This window comes from Pseudorca crassidens, chromosome 12, assembly GCF_039906515.1.
Source record: "Pseudorca crassidens isolate mPseCra1 chromosome 12, mPseCra1.hap1, whole genome shotgun sequence".
In the NCBI taxonomy this organism is placed as follows: Eukaryota; Metazoa; Chordata; class Mammalia; order Artiodactyla; family Delphinidae; genus Pseudorca; species Pseudorca crassidens.
The window spans coordinates 69,293,295-69,314,939 of record NC_090307.1 but is presented as its reverse complement, the minus strand read 5'-3'; the positions used below and the strand labels follow the sequence as shown (position 1 = coordinate 69,314,939).

General features: G+C 36.6%; 1 protein-coding gene and 1 long non-coding RNA gene across 2 annotated transcripts in view; one reads left to right on the top strand and one right to left on the bottom strand.

Moving 5' to 3' along the window:
- Positions 1-21,645, bottom strand: part of LOC137203672 (uncharacterized) — a 163,577-nt gene that overhangs the window by 65,128 nt on the left and 76,804 nt on the right. The window lies entirely within an intron of this gene.
- HORMAD2 (HORMA domain containing 2) overlaps positions 1-21,645 on the top strand; it is a 68,169-nt gene that overhangs the window by 3,483 nt on the left and 43,041 nt on the right. Inside the window, 9 exon segments of the mRNA XM_067700299.1 lie at positions 516-657; positions 2,556-2,619; positions 3,151-3,187; positions 6,027-6,047; positions 6,981-7,007; positions 12,812-12,879; positions 15,144-15,152; positions 16,064-16,212; positions 16,392-16,651. Coding sequence (XP_067556400.1) covers positions 516-657; positions 2,556-2,619; positions 3,151-3,187; positions 6,027-6,047; positions 6,981-7,007; positions 12,812-12,879; positions 15,144-15,152; positions 16,064-16,212; positions 16,392-16,651 — 777 coding nt within the window.

The window sequence follows — 21,645 nt, the reverse complement described above, 5'->3', positions numbered from 1 at the left end:
CAGGTTTCAGTCAGGGTGATAGAGGTAAACTGAGTTTGAGGATGTTATGGCAACAGAGAGAGGAGAGTGTAGGCAAAAGTGTTAAGCACTGCAGAGCAGTTTACATAGTACGAGGACCGAGATGAGGTCAATGATAGGATGTACTTGGTGACTTTGGAGAGAATAGTATAGAACAGAGCGGGTGGAAGACAGATTGCAGTGGGTTCTGAGGAGTGTATGAAAGGGAAAATTATATAACCATAGTAAAACTCCCCATTTTGCTTAAATCCATGGGTCATTGTAAAATAAATTATGTCAGTCTTGAATTACTTGGATAACCGTCTCTGCCTTTCTTCTTTGCCTTGCCAGTGAAGATCTAATCTGACGCAATATTCAAAGCCCAGTTTCCTTTTGATTATCTATAAAGGTATCAGATTTGAGGTCTTGAAAAATCTTTCCATTTTACTTGTGATAATGGCATGATGTGCTGAATATATTAAAGAATACTAATCTTTTTCATTTTCCCCCCCTCCCAGCAAACAGTTTTCCCATGTCAAATAACTAAGGAGCATGAGTCATTGATAATGGTGAAGAAACTTTTTGCTACTTCTATCTCATGTGTAACATATCTAAGGGGCCTGTTTCCAGAGAGCTCTTACGAAGAAAGCCATTTGGATGGTAAAGTTTAACTAAATGGTTACTTTGGCTGGTGGAGCCCTTTTCCTCTATTTGGCAGGAGTAAAACTTTACTTTCTCACAGAGTGTGCTAATTCCAAGTCATGGGTTCTTTAAGATCAATTTGCTAATTCATTTTCCATTTTAATTTCACTATGTTTAGTGGTTTTGCTTATAGGAACCATTAGTTCCTGGCTAATACCAAATCACGGAATGAAGAGAAAAGAAATATGTATGGACAAGCCCAGTAATTCTAAACTGTACCTACAAAAGCAGCAACCAGATCGAAATCTACTTGGGGGCTGTACATTTGCACTATTTTGTGTCTCAACTGAATTTTTTTCTTTGAGGTAGACTTTGGCCTTGAGGAATTTTAATTGAGAAGTTTAATTCTTTCTGTTAACATATACAAATATGTGGAAAATATGCATACCCATGCCAAACCCATTTGTTGATTAACATGGATATGTAGACAATTATTATTCTAATCAGCTCTGGTTTTTTCTTAATTTTCTGTCTTTTCTACTTTTCTTCCTTTTATTTCTTATGTCCTTAAACTCATGATCTCATTTCCTTGTATTACAAGCTGTTTCTGTCTCTTTTCCTTCTCTTGTATTAAAAAGAATGTACCTAGGACTCTTCAATTTTTCAAATATCTTTTTGTTTAAAAAGATGGATTATGATAACAATTCAGAAAATTTTGCTGATTTGTCATGAAAGTGGGAAAGTATCATTTGGAAAATAAATATAGAGGGCTACAAGTTTCCTTGTAAGATGTTATTTTTCAAAATCTAACTTTACTTTAAATTTCTCACATCTGTATTTAATGATATACTTAGGCCTCATTCCAATTTAATTTTCTTAAACATTTGATTCTCTACATGAGCATCAATGAAATGCATGTGTGCTATAAACACAAAGGCATTATATTTGCAACTGTGACAGCCTCATTTGTGTTATGTCCTCTTTTGGTCTACAGGATATAAATCTGTAATAGTGAAAATGTTTATATGTAGCATATAGTTGCAGTTTCTCCTCTTGTTTGGAATATAGAATTGGAAAAAGACATATTTGGAGTAATTAAGCGCTTACTGTGTGCCAATCACTAACCTGTGCATGGAGGGCAATACCATTGTTTATAGCTTTATTTTTTGTGACAGTTTTAATGGAAGTTATATATCTCCCTCCCAGTGTTTGTACTTAAAGTAGCATATATCATAAAAATGCCCAGTACTCCTAAGTTGCTCTCTTTTTGGCAATCTCTAAATGTTATACCAATATGGAATAATTTTCATATCTCTCAATAGCAATAGAGGTAACATCAATTTTAGGATAGGAAAACAATCTGAAAAGGTGAAGTGATTTATATAAAGTCATACATGAATCAGTAATTGATTTTAGACTGATCTACACCAAAACTTTTAATGTGACTTTCTTATTCTTCCTTCCTATAGTAAGGTAGTCGAATTTCAGATGGAAATTAATATTTGAGAATAATCCATGGAAACATTTTTCATCCTTTTTTTCTTTCATTGAGAGAGAGAGAAATACCAGAGAAGTGATTTGAGACTGAGGTGTACGTTTTAAATTGGTTGATGGAGATGGTCTCAGTACTACCTTATGATAACTTAGAATTCAGCAGAAGCAAAGAAGTGACACAAATTGATTTTGCAACCAAATCAATTGTGCTACATTGTAGAAGGGAAGACTGCTAATCTATAATAAAAATGGGAACTAAGTCAATTATCAACATAGGATTTATTTTTAAATTAGATATTTTGTGATTCAAAATGTTTTTATAAGCTATAAACTAAGTAAGTTATAAAAATAAAATCATGAAAGGAAATACCCTTATTTAGTATGGACAATTTTAGTGCAACAGACTGTTTCTATTTTTGTAGACCTCAGTTTAAAAATCCTCCGAGAAGATAAAAAATGTCCTGGGTCACTGCATATTATCAGGTGGTAAGTAATTGAAATTCCACCAAAGTTGAACAACATTATTTTTATCATAGCTGAAATTACCCATAAGACTTTATTTGGTAAGATCATTTCCTTAAAACTATTGCCTTCTTCCTTTCTTTCTTTTCATCTTCTTTTTTTTTAATTTCCTAGAAATGTGTAACAATTATTCAATATTATTTTAAGATACTGATTTAGTTTTGTTTTTGAAGAAAGTGGACTTTATATAAGAAAGAAAAATATCAATCAAAATTTGATTACTCATCATATGCATGTCAGTGTCCTAAACATTATGAGAGGCCAAAAGAAAAATAAGATGTGATTCCCTACCTCAAAATTGCTTACATATTATTTATAAAGTACTATCAACATATTAAAAGATATAGGAATTTCTAAAAAATGATTAAATGGGAAAGGTGAAATGGTTATCAATTTAATGTATTTCAAAGCAAGAAACAAATCAGTTTTGTACTTGGGATTCTTTCTGGCTTTGCATCTGGTCCAAATTGACACCAAACATTTATTTCTTGACAGGATTCGAGGTTGTTTTGATGCTTTGGAAAAGAGATACGTAAGAATGTTTTTAAATTTACACCAGGATCAAAGACTCATCCTTTATCCCTTTAAAAGAAAAATTTAGCCTTTATTTTGTTGTTGTGTTTTAACAGTATACCAGTTCCTACATTTGCATTCATGAACCAGTTTCTTTTTATTTTGTGTCTTTGTTGTCCTGTTGATGTCTCGTTTACATCAATTAGAAATGAAACCCTCATTTTTCTCTTTTACATACTCATATCTTTTTGACCACAGAATTTCCTCTGAAGTCACTGGAAGAGATCCACAGGATGTGGGAAAGGGCAGACAAGAATCTGGCATTTAGCACATTGAACATGTTCAAAATAGTGGCGATTCAATTTGCAGATATGAAAGGAAAAAATGGACTTGAATAATCGGTTTTTATTCTATGTTAGTTATTTTGTTAGCTATGTTTGGCACATGTATATAACCTGTTCCCTCAAAATAGCTAGCATTGTAGCTTGAATTTTTTTAAATGCAGCTTGAATTTTAAGTGCATTAGATTTTTCTTGCTGCCCAAGACAGCTATGAAGCGTGTAAAAATTAGAGGCTCTAGTCCTAGTTGAAGAGATAATATATAAATGAACTTTCCACCACTGCTTTCTCCTTTCCCCATCTCTGTCTTCTTTTTACTTCTCAATTCCTATTCCTTTAAAAAACCTTAAGGTGAGTAAGCCTTACATTGGATTATTTAGTTGCACCGATATATTTCCTTTTTCATTGAATAGTTATTACTTATGATTTATTCAACACTGACTGGGGGGTTGAGGGATACAAAGATAAAACAGATATGAGATTGTGCACACAAAGAGCTTATAGTCCATGGCAGAAGATAGATGACACCATATGCACGGCTGATGATCAGCTATTGCACACTGGCATAGCTGTACCTGTTGTTAAAATGTTGAAGTACTCTATATCCAGTGGTAAATGGTTGCTTCTCTGAGATCCCAAATGACTCCCACCATGTCCACCCCTTCACCCCACCAGTGTCTCTTCTGGGATGTCCCTAGACTGTTCCACAATCTAGCAACTAAAGGGTTGACACCTGGCCCAGGGGGGAGCTTCCAGGAACCCAGCACCAGGGCTAAGTTGGCATCTTTTCTGATTGGTCAGTACCTGTGCCATGTTGGGCTGTTAAATTTTGATTTTTTCATATCAGTTTGATATTTCATTAGAAAGTGATGCATACCAAAAGCAAGATATTGATCATGTGCAAAGGAAGTATGGAAAAGGAGGGGTTATATCCAGTGAGGGACATGAGGGAAATCTTTGGGAGAAAATGACTTTGAAGGCCCTTAGTATTTAGACAGGTTGAGAGGGGAAGAAGGTCCTCACCAGTACACCGAACAGCACTCATTCATTCTCCTTTGTCCATTCATTTAGCAACATTTCTTGAGTGCCCATCTTTGAGGGGCAGTGAAATATAGTTAAGAGCTCAAGGTTTAGAAGAAGTAAGTCTGAAGTGAATCCTAGTTCTGCCACTTAATACCTGTGTGCTCTTGGCACATAACCTCCCTCTTGGTAACTTAGTTTCTTTACAATAATAATAGAACGAACCTCTTACGGTTGTTTGAGAATTAAATGAGTTAATAATCTAAAGCAGTAGTTTTCAAACATTAGCTTGCATCAGAATCACCTGGAGGGCCTGTTAAAACACACATTGCCAGGTTCCACCCCAAAATTTCTGGTGTAAGAATTTTCATTTCAGACAAATTCCAAGTGATGCTGAGACTGCTGGTCTAGGGACCATACTTTCCAAGGCATCACTCTCACCATTGCTCACCATGTTCAAGCACACAAGCATTCGAGAACATGCCAAGTGTCTTTTACCCTTGTACATATTGTTACTTTTGCCTGCAAAATTTTCTTCCCTACCCCACACCCTTTATCTGGCTAATTCCAATTTATCCTTCAGGTCCCAGCCTAAATATTTACTTCCTCGGGGAGGCCTTCCCTGACAACCACCCCTCCACCCCCGCCACCCCTCTCCCAGCCTAGACTGTCCACCTGTTTAATGGTCACTAGCACTCAGTGCTGCTGCTTCATAGCAATTAACACAATTGTAATGATGTACCTATCTGTGTGCTTTTTTTGTTCTCTCCTGCTGGTCTGCATGTTCCCTGAGATCAGGGGCCATTTCTATTTTTGAATGAATGAATGAACTATTAATTAAATAATTAATATAAATTAGAGTTTTACTGTGTAGTCTGAAAATCAATTGTATGCAGTAACCAAAACGGCCACACAGTGTCACTAAAGTTTTAGTCTTTTGGGTGAAATAGGTGAATAATTTGATACAAAATTATGGTCCTGAAATTTTCTCATTTGTATCCTAGTTTTTAATAGGCTTGCTTATATCTCTATCTCTGTGTCTATATATTCCATTATTCTTCCAAGCAGAATCTGTTTATAGTAATGTAGTTGTAGGGAGGGCAGAGATTTTGTAGACTTACATCAGACTTAAAATTTTTAATTACTTTCAAAACACAAACTGTTTTAGAGATGCTTATGGCATAATTAACTTTTAGTAATAATGAATTATTTTGTATATCTTTTGCCTCCCAAACTAGAATGTAACTTATAGAGACTAAGGATAGTTATCTTCTTCTTTTTTTTTTTTTCCATCTCCCCCTCCCCAGCAGAACCTTGCGTATGTAATAGAGACTCACATGAATGGATGAAAAATTAGTATCCATTTCTCTGACCTTCTGAATAGTATTTTTTTCCTACCCAGATCTTTTAATTTGAAAGTCATACTTTAATTAGACTTTATTGAAAATAATAATATAGGTGCAAGTGTATAGTAACAATAGTTTTCTTTTCTCTTGAAGCTACACATGGCAGTACTTACAGTAAGTGCACATTTAAAGACCAAGCCTCTGTCTCTGCTTCATTGTCTTTTGGCAAGTGAAATAGTAAAACAGTACTCTCCCCCATCCTCCCTGAATTTCATTGTCTGTCCTATGCATTTTGGAAGAAAAAAAAAAACTCTATCAGAAGTTTTAATAAAAGATCACAATCTACATATTTCTTTGGCATATTACAATACATGAGGAAATATATAGGCTATACTATCTGCTTCATCTATTGGCTATTAGAATTTCATTTTCTGAGTTAATTTACAGACTCAAAGCTCTTTGTTTTTGAAGTTTTACAGACTTTTTTGAAGCTTTGTATACTTCTTGGTATATAACACGGTATATGTAGTTAAGAATAGAAGGAAAATGAGAAGATACTATTTTTTTTTTTTTTTTTGCGGTACGCGGGCCTCTCACCGCCGCGGCCTCCCCCGTTGCGGAACACAGGCTCCGGACGCACAGGCTCAGCGGCCATGGCTCACGGGCCTAGCCGCCCCGCGGCATGTGGGATCCTCCCCGACCGGGACACGAACCCGTGTCCCCTGCATCGTCAGGTGGACTCTCAACCACTGCACCACCAGGGAAGCCTGAAAAGATACTATTGAGAGTCTTAGATATATGAGTTATTTTAAAATTTTTAAACCATAACAAATTACTGTGACTGTAGTGCAGTCGCAGTAATCATAAATATCTGGTTATCAATTTCCTTATAATCAGGGTTCACAGAATGCTCTAAAGACTCTCTATGTTCACAAAATAAGAGCTTATTCTATCTCTAGCTTGAAATATATATCTCAAGATACATATATATATATATTTCAGTACTCAATTAATATAGCACAAATTGAACTCTTCACATAGAAAATGTATTCTGTGGGGAGTAATCTAGTTTCAGAAATTAAATGCTGTTTATTTTTCCTTAAATAGCTTTACACAAATCCGAAGGAACCTGAGGTAAGAACACATAAAGAGATGGGCAGTATATTATATTTAAATATGTTTACCTGAGTTGAGGCCATAAATTATATCACTAGACTACCATATGAACAAAGTAACTTGTAGTGAGCTTTTTCAGTGTGTTTTATTATAAATGTCACCAATTCTTTATTATGAGATTTAAAAAACTACCTAAGGGTATTGGGAAAAAAACATTGAGTAGAACTGAGAGTATTCCGTAACACGTTAACAGTAAGAATCTGTATGAAAACTACCTTTTATTTTTATTTTAAATGATGCTGAATCCTTTCTATTTCTGACCTTTGTGGCATAATGCTAAACTTTTTTTTTTATGGCTAACTTAATTCTCTCCCTTCTGACATTTTCATAGATTTTTTAAGCTTTACCTCTTTACTTCTCTCTCTAAATTTCTCCCCTCTGCTTATTGAATTCTACTCATCCTCAACACCAACTTATGTTTAAAGTTTTCATGAAAGCCTCTTTGGCTGTTTTGTTCACACTAATTTCTCCTTTCTCTAAATTCCTTTCTCCAGCAGGACCTCACAATTTAACACTCTTAATTAATTCATAAAGATTACTTTATCTCCCTAACCAGATTGTGATTCCTGAGGACAAATCTTGTCTTCTTTTCGATCTCCCAGTGTGAATTCATAGTCCTGGATATGTAATAGTAACTTGTGCTACTTTGAATGACAGCTGTGGCAGTGGCACAAATGGAGGGAGAAGCCCTTCGTTCTTTCTTCTCATTCTATCCTCTATTTTCCTCCCAGCTTTCTTTCCTCTTCCCTTTCCCTTTTGCTTGCTTTCAATTTTCCTTCCCTAAACCTATGGATTTAGCCTAACTGGTAACCTTCACAACTAAGTTAAGTGCTTTTTAGGCCTTTAATATCCTTTCTTCTTTGGCAAGATTATAAACAGCTGTTTGAGCAAGGCAGAAGAAAACTGGTGCATGAGGTGGGTAACAATTCCTCAATGCCCAAGCTAAACCTATTTTTATCTTTGTCTCTAGTTTAGTTTCAATTTTTTTTGTTTTCAGTATGTTTGAGGGGAGGTTTCCCAAAGTAAGATCTCCTGATAAATTGTTAATAAATTGGTCATTTCCTTAGTGCAATAAATTGTTATGTTTTCTTATGCATGTAAAACTCATCTGAAACTAATGGTTTTGAGGTAGTGAAATGCTGAGGAAATTGGGCTATCTACAGAAAAATATTACAGAGTGGGAAGAAAACTGTTAAATGAGTTTTGATGCAGGCAATGTACATAATAATAAAGTTAGAAAGCAAAAGCTTATTATAAGTTCTGAGCTATCATTTATGACCCAGAAAAAAATATTTTGAACTCTTACATATTATTTCCTATAGCAGTGATCCCTAACCTCTGTGTTCATGGCACACTCTTGATTACTAGAAAATTTGGTGGCATGTTTAAGGGTATTAAAAGACTTAAAAGGACACCAAATGTGTCAGCAATAATTATGGTATAACTATGGCACAGCAATGTTCATAGTGCCTGAAAGTATCCATGGGGTTACACTGTTTTATGGTTGCTCTTTAGCACCAAGTCACTGATAGAACTATTTACCTCTTTGATCTCTTTCTTCTATGTACTCGCAAAACAGCATTCTCACATAAAATCTTTCTTTGGCATTTATCTGATATGGTACCATGTTTCTTGACTCATACTGGTAGAAGTATATATTGTCCCCTAAGCAAAACTGCACAAACAGTAACAACATTAATATTTACCTGAAGCAAAAATGCATTTTACACATGGACTAAAATTTGCAGCACTCTTGTGAAGAGTCTGTCATGGTACACCAGTTGAGAACCTCTGTCTTAAATAAGTTTGCTTATCCAGTCCAGACACCAACAGAGTTTTGGGCATTGCACAAACACAGCTTCTGCACTTGAGGCTTTGTTCTGGTTGCTCCATCTTAAGAAAGAGATGAACTGACGAAAGTAACTAAAGTAGTGAAGAGGGCTAGTGTGTCTTTTCTGCAGATACACACTACAGAATGGGTGCAGGGCATTAATAAGATGTGTAAGCCGAAATGTAAATATGTTAAGGAAATTTTTACACAGTTTAATGCATGATAGACCCATAAAGAATTACTATATTTGAATATTGTGAGGATTCAAATCCTACTATTTCACCATCTGTTTTTCTTATTGCCTCTTAGAGGTGGTCAACACCACTTTTAATAGACTGCTTCAGGAACTGAACTATAGATGGTCCCTGCTTCTAGCCACAATATACTTTTAGATACTTTGTTTTTAAAAAATCCTGTAGGATGAAATCCTAATTGAATGTGAACTCTATCCTGGCTGAATATTTATTCATTCAGCAAGTATTAATTGGGTTCCCCTTATGTGCCTGAAACACAGGAGTTAATGGGTAGACAAGGTCCCTGCTGTCTGGAAGCTTACGTTCTTATGAGGGAGGATAAACAATAAACAAGTAAACAAAACTTAGCAAAACAGTTTCAGATAGATCGTAATGCTATGAAGAAAATAAAAGTTGGTATGCTAGAGAGTGCTAAGGTGGGAATGGAGGAAGAAAGATTGGAGGGCAGTCCCTGGAAAGCCTCCCTGAGGGGCCACTGTTTGAGCTGAAACTGAAGAAGAGTCACCCCATGCAGGCCTGTGAGAGGTAATAGCATGTGACTGCAGAACAACACAGTAGTTAACATTGCAGGCGCTGGAGTCAAATCCCAGCTCTACTACTTACCAGCTTCATCTATAATGATGTAATACCTACTCTGAGTGTGGCTATGTAAGAATGAATAGATGTAGAGCATTTAGGGAAGTGCCCAGATATCATGATTATTATCATCAACTGGAGACAACATTTTCCAGAGTACAGTTGTGTAAAGGCCCAAAGGCAGGAAGGCATCTTGTGTGTTCATGGACAAAGAGGGTGCCCTGAGCCTGGAGCTGAGTGAGTGGGAGGGAAAGAGGCAGGAGATAAGGTCAGAGAGGTAGGCAGGGGACAGATGAGTAAGGCCCATGGACCAAGGTAAATTCTGGATTTTATTCTAAGGGCAATGGGAAACCATTAACAAAGGAGCGACATGGTCTGATTTGCATTTTCAAAACTTTTTTTGGCTGTAGAACAGAGAATGAATTTGGAGGAGGAGAAGTAGTTCGGAAGCAAGCAGATCAGATGGAAAGAGACGGTGTTGGCTTGGATAGGGTGAAGAGAATGAAGGTGAAGAGAACCAGATGGACTTGGGATGTGCTTTGGAGATAGACCTGAAAAGTCTTGCCGATGGATTGGAGTGTGGAGGGAGAATGAAAAGCTGTGTATGTTGCTGTTGCTTTGGACCATGTGGATGCATTCAGTATGATTAATAGAAACCATTGGTGAGCAGTTTAAAGACTCATACTTATTAGGCAACACATTAATCTGAAAAGCAGGAGAATGTTTTATGAGGTGTTAAGAAGAGACTAGTGCCTGCTGTAAATATACCTTCCTTGATCAATCAGACTCGGATGGAAGTTATTAAGGATTATCATCTTCTATAAAACAATTACAAACATAACTCTTTTATTAGTAGTTGCACTAGGGACCAAATAATAAAATGTTAATAAAATTATCAGCCACTAAAGGATCCACTCTTGATACATTTAAAAAAAATAAAAGATAGCTCAGAGCATCAAAAAGGTAGAGCTGGTTGAGAAACATGGGCGGTCAGGAAGAACAGGCATTGTTTACTTGACAGGGCAACTATACCGCATCAATGCATCAACGCATCAACGGAAGAGAGGATATTGTGTATCTAGCCTGTCTGGAGTGAACCTGTTGCTGTAGGCACCTCTATTCTCACATATCTCTCGTACTCACAAAGCAACATTCTGAACTTGGTTTGATTTCTCAAGTAGACTGTCTTGCTAGAAAAAATCTTTTTCTCTTAAAAATAACTCCATTACAAGTCAGTCTTTTTAGAGTATAAGCACCATGAGCCAGTTTCCCTAGGACCTGCTCACCCATAATTCATGGGATACCAAATCTCAGAATAGACAAAAGTAACAAGAACACCGTGATTTTTTCTGATCAGTCTAACATTCCATTCCCACATTGTCAAGGAACAAACACTGAAATAGATGAATGAAGGGTATTTTTTTGTGTTCAGACTTAAATCCATACCCTTGCCTGTCTTTAGCACCTTCTCCAGCTCTGTGTACAGACTACTGTTGACCCTTGAACAACACAAGGGTTAGGGGTGGTGACCCCCAAGCAGTGGAAAATCCATGTATAATTTATGGTAGGTCCTCCATATACACGGTTCCTCTGTATCCTTGGTTCCTCATTTTCAGATTCAACAACCATGAATCATGTACAACTGTAGTATTTACTATTGGAAAAAAATCTGCGTGTAAGTGGGCCTGCATGGTTCAAACCCATGTTGTTCAACAGTCAACTGTACATGTATCTGGGTCAACTGTTAGCTTCAACTATTAGGCAATCACCTTATTTTAAATGGAGTACATCTCTCATGAGGAAATCTGTCCTTTATTTCTAGCTTATTTATATCTGTTTATATTTGTCCATATTTACAGCTAGCAGACAGCAGTGGTGTCTAGTTTTTAGTGCAGGATCAAAAGAACAAAAATAAAAAAATACCTGATACCATAGACCCTGGTTCCTTTCTGATTTTTTCTAGCTTTCCTGTTGCCATTCTACTCTTCCCTGAATTACTACAGAATTCTCTCTCTCTCTCTCTCTTTCTTTTTTTTAACATCTTTATTGGAGTATAATTGCTTTACAATGGTGTGTTAGTTTCTGCTTTATAACAAAGTGAATCAGCTATACATATACATATATCCCCATATCTCTTCCCTCTTGCGTTCTCTCTCTCTCTTTTTTTTTTCAGGAGTCTCTTAATTGTTCTCATGGTTCCCACTTCTCTGCACTCTTAAAATAGCCAAGGTGATCTTAAAAAATGCAGATCACTCCCATGCTTAAAACCCTTCAGTGGACTTCTGGTTTACTTGGAATAAAGTCCAAACCCCTTAGTTAACAAGGCCCCACAACTTTCTCTACAACCTCATCTCCTACACTCTCCCCCTTGCTCACTCATCATCAGCCATTTGGCCTCCTCTGTGATCCTAGAAGAGGCTTCTTTTCCTACTGTAGAGCCTTTGCATTGATGTTTCTTCTGCTGGGGTGCCCTGCTCTCCCCTAGCTCTGCACATGGCTGACCTCTCTCATCAATGAGGCTCAGCTCAAACATCACCTCTTTAGTGAGGCCTTCCTTGTTCCTTCCAAACCAAATCACCACCTCTCCCTTCTGTACTCTGTCACAGCATCTGCTTCATATTGTTCACAGCTCTTATTACTACCTGAAATTATTTTATTTGTTTACTTGTTTATCGACCATTTCTCCCACCAGTCTGTGTTTTCCAGAAAAACAGGGACCTTTTCTGTCATGTTCACCATAGTGACTCCACTGCCTGACACAAAGTAGACATTCAATAAATATCCTTATCATGAATGAATGGTTTCTTAACTAGTTCCACTGTTATTTACCTAAGCTGGGTCAGACACTTGACTCTGTGCTTTAGCTTCTCCAGCTTTAAGATGGTAACAAGAGATTATGCCATCTAACTCATTTTCAGCATGGAGGAGAAAAAGTGTTATCTTTATATCTGGAAATATTACTCCTGAATAATGTAATGCTATAAAACAAGTATATAGGAGGTATAGTAGGTATACAATGAAAGTGTTCCTTACCTATTATCAGATAAGATTCTGGATTTTTTAAAAATAATTTCTTTCTCTATTCCCTTTGCTATTTCTAGAAAGTGACTGAGATATACCGGTTCAAATTCAAATATACAAAAGAAGGAGCCACTATGGATTTTGACAGGTAGAATCTAATTGTTTAATGAACATGAGAAATATGTAGGATTGAGGTAAACATAAGCTTCTTGAGGCCAGAGATAGGTCTTATACTTCCTTTGTAACTTCCCCAACAATCTCACAAAAACCACTGTTATGAAAAGGGACTGTAAAAATTGTTTAAATTTCTGAAATCCATAGATGAAGCCAGTAGGAGAAGAGGCTTCCTTTGCTTCTTTCCTTCTTCTCCTATAGGTGATATTAGTAGGGTCTAAAGGCAATTTAGTGGTTAAGAGTTCTAATTCCTAAGGCAGAAGGATCTAGCTTGGAACCCCAGCTCTGACTATTACTGGTCATTTAACTTTGGACAGAATAATAAACCTCCCTAAATATTAGTATTCTCATCTGCAGAGTGGAATTAATAATATCTACTTCATATGGTTGCTGTGATTATTAAATTATAATGCATATACAAAGCTTTACCCATGCCTGGCACATAATAAACACACAGTAATTTGTACCTAGTGGTGGGGATGGTGGTGGTCTTTGGAGGCAATGGTGGTTGGTGGGTGGCACAGCAGTAGAAATTATATTAATGAGGCTGTCTATGTGGTGTTGATTGAAGAACTCCATGAGGCTCTATCTAGCCACTAATTCAAAGTTTCTCAATTGCTATGCCAAGATATTAACCCTTTCTACCCTCAATATAGCCAGATCAGGACTGGGGTAGATGAAACCCCTGTGCTATTTACCTATAGACACAAATATTCTCATCTGTTTACCCCAGTATGTCATACAAATATAATTATCTATGTGTTCCTGTATGGAAAAGACTGGAAAGCACTGCATTTTCCTATCAAGTCTGAAATTCCAAGTTTTAGATATACTAATGGGTTAAATAGCAAGGACAAGGACATTTACTTCAGAAGGTCCTTAGTAAAGATGGAGATGTTTTGTTGAGGAGCAACATTTATTCCCCTCCCAGTAGCTTTTGGATTCAGATAGAGCTAAGTATTGCTGATGAGACGGAACAGAAGTGGGGAGGGTGGATGATGGAGAAAAGCCTTGGGTGGTAGAAAGCTGCACCTCAGGGGGATGAGTTTCTCTGAAAGGAATAACACTGAAGAGAAATGTGGCCTAATTCTCAATTTTCCATACTATTAGCTCTGTCTCATCATTTATTATTACAAGTTTAATGATTTCTCTCCAAGATCCACACCCTTAATTATCTTCTCATTTGTAAAATATACGGACAGCATTAGGATGTGAAGTGGAAGTAAGTTCTAGAAACAAGAATTAAGGTACTAACCATCATTAGCTAACATCTGTATAACACTTTACAGATTGTTCAGCACTTTTCACACATATTCTCTCACATAAAACAGCTGCCTTTTACTCTCTGTACAACTGACAAGCAGATTAATCTCTTTTGTTACGAAGGCACATATGTCTAGAGGTGAACAGTAAAACATAAATGGCCGAATCTGGGACTTCCCTGGTGGTCCAGTGGTTAAGACTCCGTGCTCCCAATGCAGGGGGACCGGGTTCGATCCCTGGTCAGGGAACTAGATCCCACATGCCGCAACTAAAAGTTCTCTCACACCGCAACAAAGATCCCGCGTGCTGCAACTAAGGCCCGGCAGAGCCAAATAAATAAATAAATATTTTAAAAAAGAAAAAAGAAGAAATGGTCAAATCTTTTACTAAGGGGAAGAGAAGGTAATGCATACGTGACCAAAGGTGGGCATTTGTTCAAGTGATTGTTCATACAAAATTACCTTATCACCTCTTCTATAGTAAAGAAAATTTTCCTTTTAAAAGAGTACAAGGGAGTCTTGAAAATGATTTTACATGAGTATGATTTTATGAATATGGTGTATACTGAAGGATCCCATGTGCTACATGGCAATAGCCCCTCCCTCTCATTACCTATTTCAAGTTGGTTAAATCCTGGTAGACAAAACTTTAAGTTTTTCAAAACTGAAAAAGGAGCAAATGTGATTCCTTAATGTTTGTTTTATGAATTCACACTATCTCTAGTAGTTCAATTACTAAGGATTATTTTTCAGTATTGAGAAAGGCATTGTAAAAATATATTGCAGTCATAGTCCTTGGAAACTACTCAAATGTGAGACTAATTGGGGAAAAAATTTTGGAAAGAAATAAAAAATGTTTAGAGTTGGAAGGTAATTTAGTCCAACTTGTCCATTCATTCATTAATACAACAAATGTTTATTGAGTACTTAATATAGTTGGGCACTAAACTTAGTACAGTGGAGATGAAAAATATAGCCATTCATAGTCTGGAGGGAACATACAGTTACAAACAGGGGTGAGGTATAGGGATTACCAGGGAAGACTTCCCTGAAGAGATGACACATGAGATGGGTATTAAAGGATAAATTCGGTAGAGTCAGGAAAAGAAGTGGGAAAAGCACAGTACAAGCAAAGTGAACAGCACATACAAATGCACAGGAGTAAGAAGGAACTGGGTAGTAGTTGCAGATGAAGGTGGAGGTGAGTGTGTGGTTGGTTGTGAAAGGCATTGTACACACACTGTTCTCAAATTTGATTGAAAGTTGATGGATATAATAGAAGAAACTTAAGCAAGAGAATGACATGAGTGGATTTTCCTATTAGGATATTATTTTGGAAGTAGTGTGGAGAATGTTTTGCAGTGTGGGCAAGAAGAAAAGCAGGAAGAATAGTCAGTCATTGTCATAATCCATGTAAGAGTGAGAAGGGGATGCCTCTGAGAGATAACCAGATGGTACAAAGGCCCAGAGCTGATGATTGATTTAACTTGGAGAGGTATAGAAATGTGTGTAAGCTTATCTCACATAGGAGCTAACTGACATAGAGTGTCTAAGTGACTTGACCGGGGTCATTCAGCCAGTTAGCAGCAGAGCCAATATTAAATGTCAAGTCCATTGCTCTCACTATTATAGTATGCAGTTATTTGTAAATCAGATTTTTAAAAAATCAGGTCACATTGAAAATGTCTTAAAGGGAACTTGCTACTTAAGAAATCCTTTGTATATACATTGCAAAAAGTACAATAACTCCTCTAATTTACGTTCTAAAATAGTCTCAAGAGTGTCCTGAGTTTATATTTATCTGATCATATAGTAAAAGTTTTGTTCTTTTTAAAATAGATTTTCAGTATTATATGTGATTGAAAAGTATGCTGTTTTTCTATGTGGTTATAGCAGTAGCACAACCTTCGAAAGTGGGACAAACAGTGAAGATGTTAAGAAAGCCAGTGTTCTACTGATGCGTAAATTGTACATGATGATGCAGAACCTTGGACCCCTTCCTAATGATGTTATACTTACTATGAACCTCCACTACTATAATGCAGGTAGGTGGAGACCTCTAGTCAAATTCCTTCTTCAGTGGTGAAGTAAATGTTTTGGATAAATAGAAGGATTTTGGCAAGCATTTGAAAGAGATGTCTGTTGTTACACATGAAAGATTATGCTGACTTGTTCTCCTGAAACTCAACAGTTTTCTCGGTTTTCTGCCCTTTTCATTTTGCAGTGACCCCACATAACTACCATCCCCCTGGTTTTAAAGAAGGGGTAAACTCACACTTCCTGCTGTTCGAGGGGAACCCTGTAAACCTGCAAGCGGGATTGGTCTCCACTGGCTTTCACAGCATGAAATTAAAAGTCACAACTGAGGCCACCAGAGTGTCTGATTTGGAGGACAGAGTCTTTCAGGAGAGCAGCACTACAGAGATCGCCCATCAGGGTCTAGACTGTGATGAAGAGGAAGAGGAAGAGGAATGCAACAATCACGTAAGGCAAAGCTGTAGCGACCCTCCATTGCTTCAGTTAAACCCAGTTGACATCTTTCAGTTCACACACAGGTCATATCATAGTAACAGGATCCAATGGAGTGTGCCGGGTGTAAAAACTGAAACAAAACTAGCCCCTAACCTCGAGTCTTTATTCTAAAAAAGCACTATCTTCGAGAAGGAAATATACTCTGTTAGATGAAGTGGTCCATGGCTAGGAGAAAAAAAGACTTTCTAATATACTTCTTTTTATAAAAGGTACCCATGAATTTAGGAAATTTTGGATTTTCTATAACTTATAAGAGCATATTAAACATATTTTAAAATATTATAGGTGTTTATTCATACTCACTGCAAGTATAAGTAAGTTCTTGATTACTGGGGTAGAAAAGTGTTATGGATAAACCTAAGTCAGAGTGCATTCATTTTCACTGCTGTAGATTATTCTACTCTTGACAGACATTCTTTCTTCCTCTGCAATTGTTATAAACATTCATGTATACACCTCCTCGTACACATATGCAAGAGTGTCTCCAGGGAATATACCAAAGAGTTCTAGGGCTTGCACATTTTCAACTTTATTAGGTAATGAAAAACTGTTCTCTAAAATGGTTGTACCAATTTATGCTCCACCAAAAGTGGAGGGAGTGCTGTACATTATTGTCAATACTTTTTTTTTAAGTAATACTTTAAATTTTATTTATTTAGTTATTTATGGCTGCATTGGGTCTTCGTTGCTGCGCGCGGGCTTTAGTTGCAGCGAGCGGGGCTACTTTTTGCTGGTGCGCGGGCTTCTCATTGCGGTGGCTTCTCTTGTTGTGGAGCACAGGCTATAGACACGCGGGTTCAGTAGTTATGACTTGCAAGCTCTAGAGCGCAGGCTTAGTAGTTGTGGCGCATGGGCTTAGTTGCTCTGTGGCATGTGGGATCTTCGCGGACCAGGGCTCGAACCCATGTCCCCTGCATTGGCAGGCAGATTCTTAACCACTGCGCCACCAGGGAAGTCCCCTTGTCAATACTTAATTTTACCCAAGTTTATGTTTTCTGCCTAACTCCTGGATGTAAATGGTAATGCTTCATGATTTGATTTTGATTTGCATTTTCCTGATTATTAATGAGTTTAAGCATCTTTTCATGTATATTGGCTGTTCTGGTTTTCTTATGTATAAAGTAACTGTTCAAGTCTTTCATGCATTTTTCTATTGGATTATTTATCTTTTCCTCATTGATTTAAAAATATGTTCTGAATAGTAATTATTTTTCATTATTTATGTTGCAATTTTTTTTCAGGTTTGTGGCTTGTCTCTTCACTTTCTTTAAGATGTTTTTTGCTAAAGAGAAGTTCTTAATTTTAATGTAGTCAACTCTTTTCCTCTAATATGTGCTTTTGGATATTAAGAAATTCTTCCTTATCTGAGTTCATTTTTAATATTCTCCTCTATTTTGTTATAAAAAATTTAAGGTTTTTCTTTTTACATTTTTATTCCACTTGGAGTTTATTTTTATTTGTGGGGTAAGGTAGACCAGACCCCTTTTACATTTTAAAATCCAAGTATAATATACATACAGAAAAATACATATATCATAGTGATACAGCTCAATAAATATTCACAAACTGAACACCAGGGCTGGGATGAGAGTGAGGCAAACAAGGTAAGAGTGAGTACCACCTTAAATATTACTTCCTAGGTATCTTGTTTGCCTCACCCCATTCCAGCCCTAATGAATACACATGTGAAATCAGCACCCAGATCAAGAAACAAAATACTACCAGCACCTTGAGAAAACTCAGTCTTACTTTGCAGTCACTGTTCTACTCAACAGGAGTATCTCTATCCTGGCTTCTATTAGCATAGATTAGTTTCTCTTGTTTTTTATTTTATAGATGTGGAATCATGGAGTATGAAACATTTTTTCACTGCTTTGAACATTCCGAACATGTTTTTTAGTGAAATATATACACATTTCTGGAGGGAATAGATTTACTAGGAGTAGAATTGCTGGGTCACAGGATATGAGTACATTTAGCTTCAATAGATACTACAAAACAATTTCCAAAGTGCTTGTGCCAAGTTACACTTCCATCAGCAAGTTTTGGTTGCTCCACATCCTCACCAAATGTTGGCATTTTCCATCTTTTTAATTTTAGCCATTCTGGTGGGTGTGTAGTGGTAGGTCATTGTGGTTTTAATTTGTAGTTTCCTGATGACTAATGAAGATGAGCACCTTTTCACATGTTTATTGGCCATGTTGGATGTCCTCTTTCGTGAAATGTCTTTTCAAGTCATTTGTCATTTTTCTATTGGGTTCTATTGGGTTTGTCTTTCATTCTTATGGATTTGTAGGAGTTCTGAATATATATTCCACATATAAGTCCTTTGTCAGATACATGTATTGTGAATATCTCTTCAACTTTCTAACTTGCCTTTTTACTCTCTTAACGGTGTATTGTGATGAACAGAATATTAATTTTAATATAGTTCAACTTATCAATCTTTTCGGCTATCTTCGGCAGTTTTTATTTAAAAATATTTATCCACTCTAAAGTTTACAGAGATGTACTCTGTTTTTCTCTAACAAGGAGAAATAGCTGCAGAAACAGAAGTGATTTTTAAAATTATAAGATACCTCCATGAATAACATCATACCAAAAATATAAATAACTGACCTTTCTCTCCCCTATCTTCAAGTATTTATATATTTTGGTGTGACGTTATTCATGGAGGTCTCATAATTTTAAAAATTGCTTCTGCTTCTGTAGTTATTTTCCTGTTTTTATATCTGGTATTTATTTGTGCCCCATTCATTTTTCTTGGTTAGATTGGCCCCAAATCAGTATTTTTTATTACTCTTTTCAAAGTCATCTTTTTTTTTTTTTTTTTTTTGCGGTACGCGGGCCTCTCACTGTTGTGGCCTCTCCCGCTGCGGAGCACAGGCTCCGGACGCGCAGGCCCAGCAGCCATGGCTCACGGGCCCAGCCACTCCGCGGCATGTGGGATCCTCCTGTACCGGGGCAAGAACCCGTGTACCCTGCATCGGCAGGCGGACTCTCAACCACTGCGCCACCAGGGAAGCCCTCAAAGTCATCTTTTAGTTGTACTGATCTCTTCTGTTGCTTTGTTTTTCTATTTTGCTCATGTTTTGTTTTTATCTTTGCCTTCTTCTATTTCTCTGGTTTGGTTTTGTCTCCCTTATTCCAAACTGATCTCTCCATCAATATATAGACATATATATTCTACGAGTACCTCGAATTCGGTATCAAATGGAATTTCAACTTCTTACCAAACATGCTCTTCTTCCTCCCAGGTTCCTTATCTTTGTATTTCATTAAAACTTTACCAAGCAGCCTGACCAGGAATGTGTTCAACTCCTATTTTCTTCTCACTTTTCACAGCCTTTTGGTTGCCATTTCTGTCTGTTTTGTGTCTGAAATACTTCTCCAGTCTGGCCCTATTGCCATTGTACTGATTCAGGCTGTCATCATTGCTTTCTTGGTGAAGGACAGCTGAGCCTCCTAACTGAGTCTCCCTGATGTCAGCATTGCCCCTCTAATTTGTCTTCCAGAGTGCCAGAGAGTGAGGGTACTAAAACTATGATGATCATTTTCAAATATTTCAAGTTGATTTATTTTGTGTAATTTCAAAGGTCAGAATGAGAACCAGAAAATGAAAATTACATTGGCTGGGTGAGGTGTGCAGAGGTTGATTTTGGCTCAAGAGAAGGAAGAACTTTCTCTTAAAAAAAATTTTAAAGCAATATCATAATGATATTAAAGTAATTTAAAAAGCAGTGCAAATCTTCCAGCTGTCCTACCATCCCATCCCATCACTACTGTTTTCTTTCCTTTTTTTTTTTTTTTTTTTTGGCCACACCATGGCATGTGGGATCTTAGTTCCCCAGCCAGGGATCAAATCTGTGCCCCCTGCAGTGGAAGCACAGAGTCTTAACCGCTGGACTGCCAGGGAAATCCCTGTTTTCATTTTTATATTTTCCGTCCCATCTAGTCTTTTTCCACAGATATACATATTTATACATAATTTTAATCATGGTATAAATATAAATTTGTTTTATTGATAATTTTATACTTAATATTAATTTTATAACTATGTCCTACCTTACTCTTCATATTTTTAATTTTAATGAACTTTTTTTTCCATTTAGGTATTATACCATTTTCCTACATTAAATATTTAAGTTAATTCCTGATTTTACTACTGTAAATCGTGTTGTAATAAATACCTTTGTATGTATGGCAGAATATTCCCTTATTTTCTAAGGGTATAGTATCAGGAGTGAAATTTACAGAGCCTGAAAATTTGTATAGCTCTCAAATGAGTATTCTCATTTTCCAGAAGCTTCCAGCTTCTCTACCTCCTCAGGATGGATTTTCTAAAAAAGACAACTACTTGATAAAACTGACTGTCTTGAGAAGGGTGAACGCTTTGTCGACAGCTGTGTTCAAGTACAGGTATATACTATGTTCAAGATAGAGTATAGATGATTGTCTCTAGGGTGTTGCAAGAGAAAATCATGATTTAGGGGAAGGTTGAACTAGACTGACCTCTGAGGTCCTTTCCATGCTAAGATTCCCTGGGTTATATTTTGAATTCCTATTAAGAGAATAATGCCCTACTAAGCACTGTGAGGAAAATTAAGACATATAAAATATAGTTTCTACCTTTGAGAACTCTAGCTGAAGAGACAATATCTACATGATATAAAGAAAAATAATACTGGAGAGTATATGAATGATAGAAATAATATTAACTAACAATACTGAGCATGATACTCAGGGCTTCACATGTATTATCACTTTAAATCTTCCCAGCTATTTTATGAGGTAGATTCTATTATTATCCTGATTTTACAAAGGAGAAAACTGAAACTTAGAGAAATTAGCCCAAGGCTACAGATACAGTGAATAAGTAGCAGTGCCAGAATTCAAATCAAGGCAGTTGGACTCCAAAGCCTGTGCTCTTAGGATACAGAAATAAA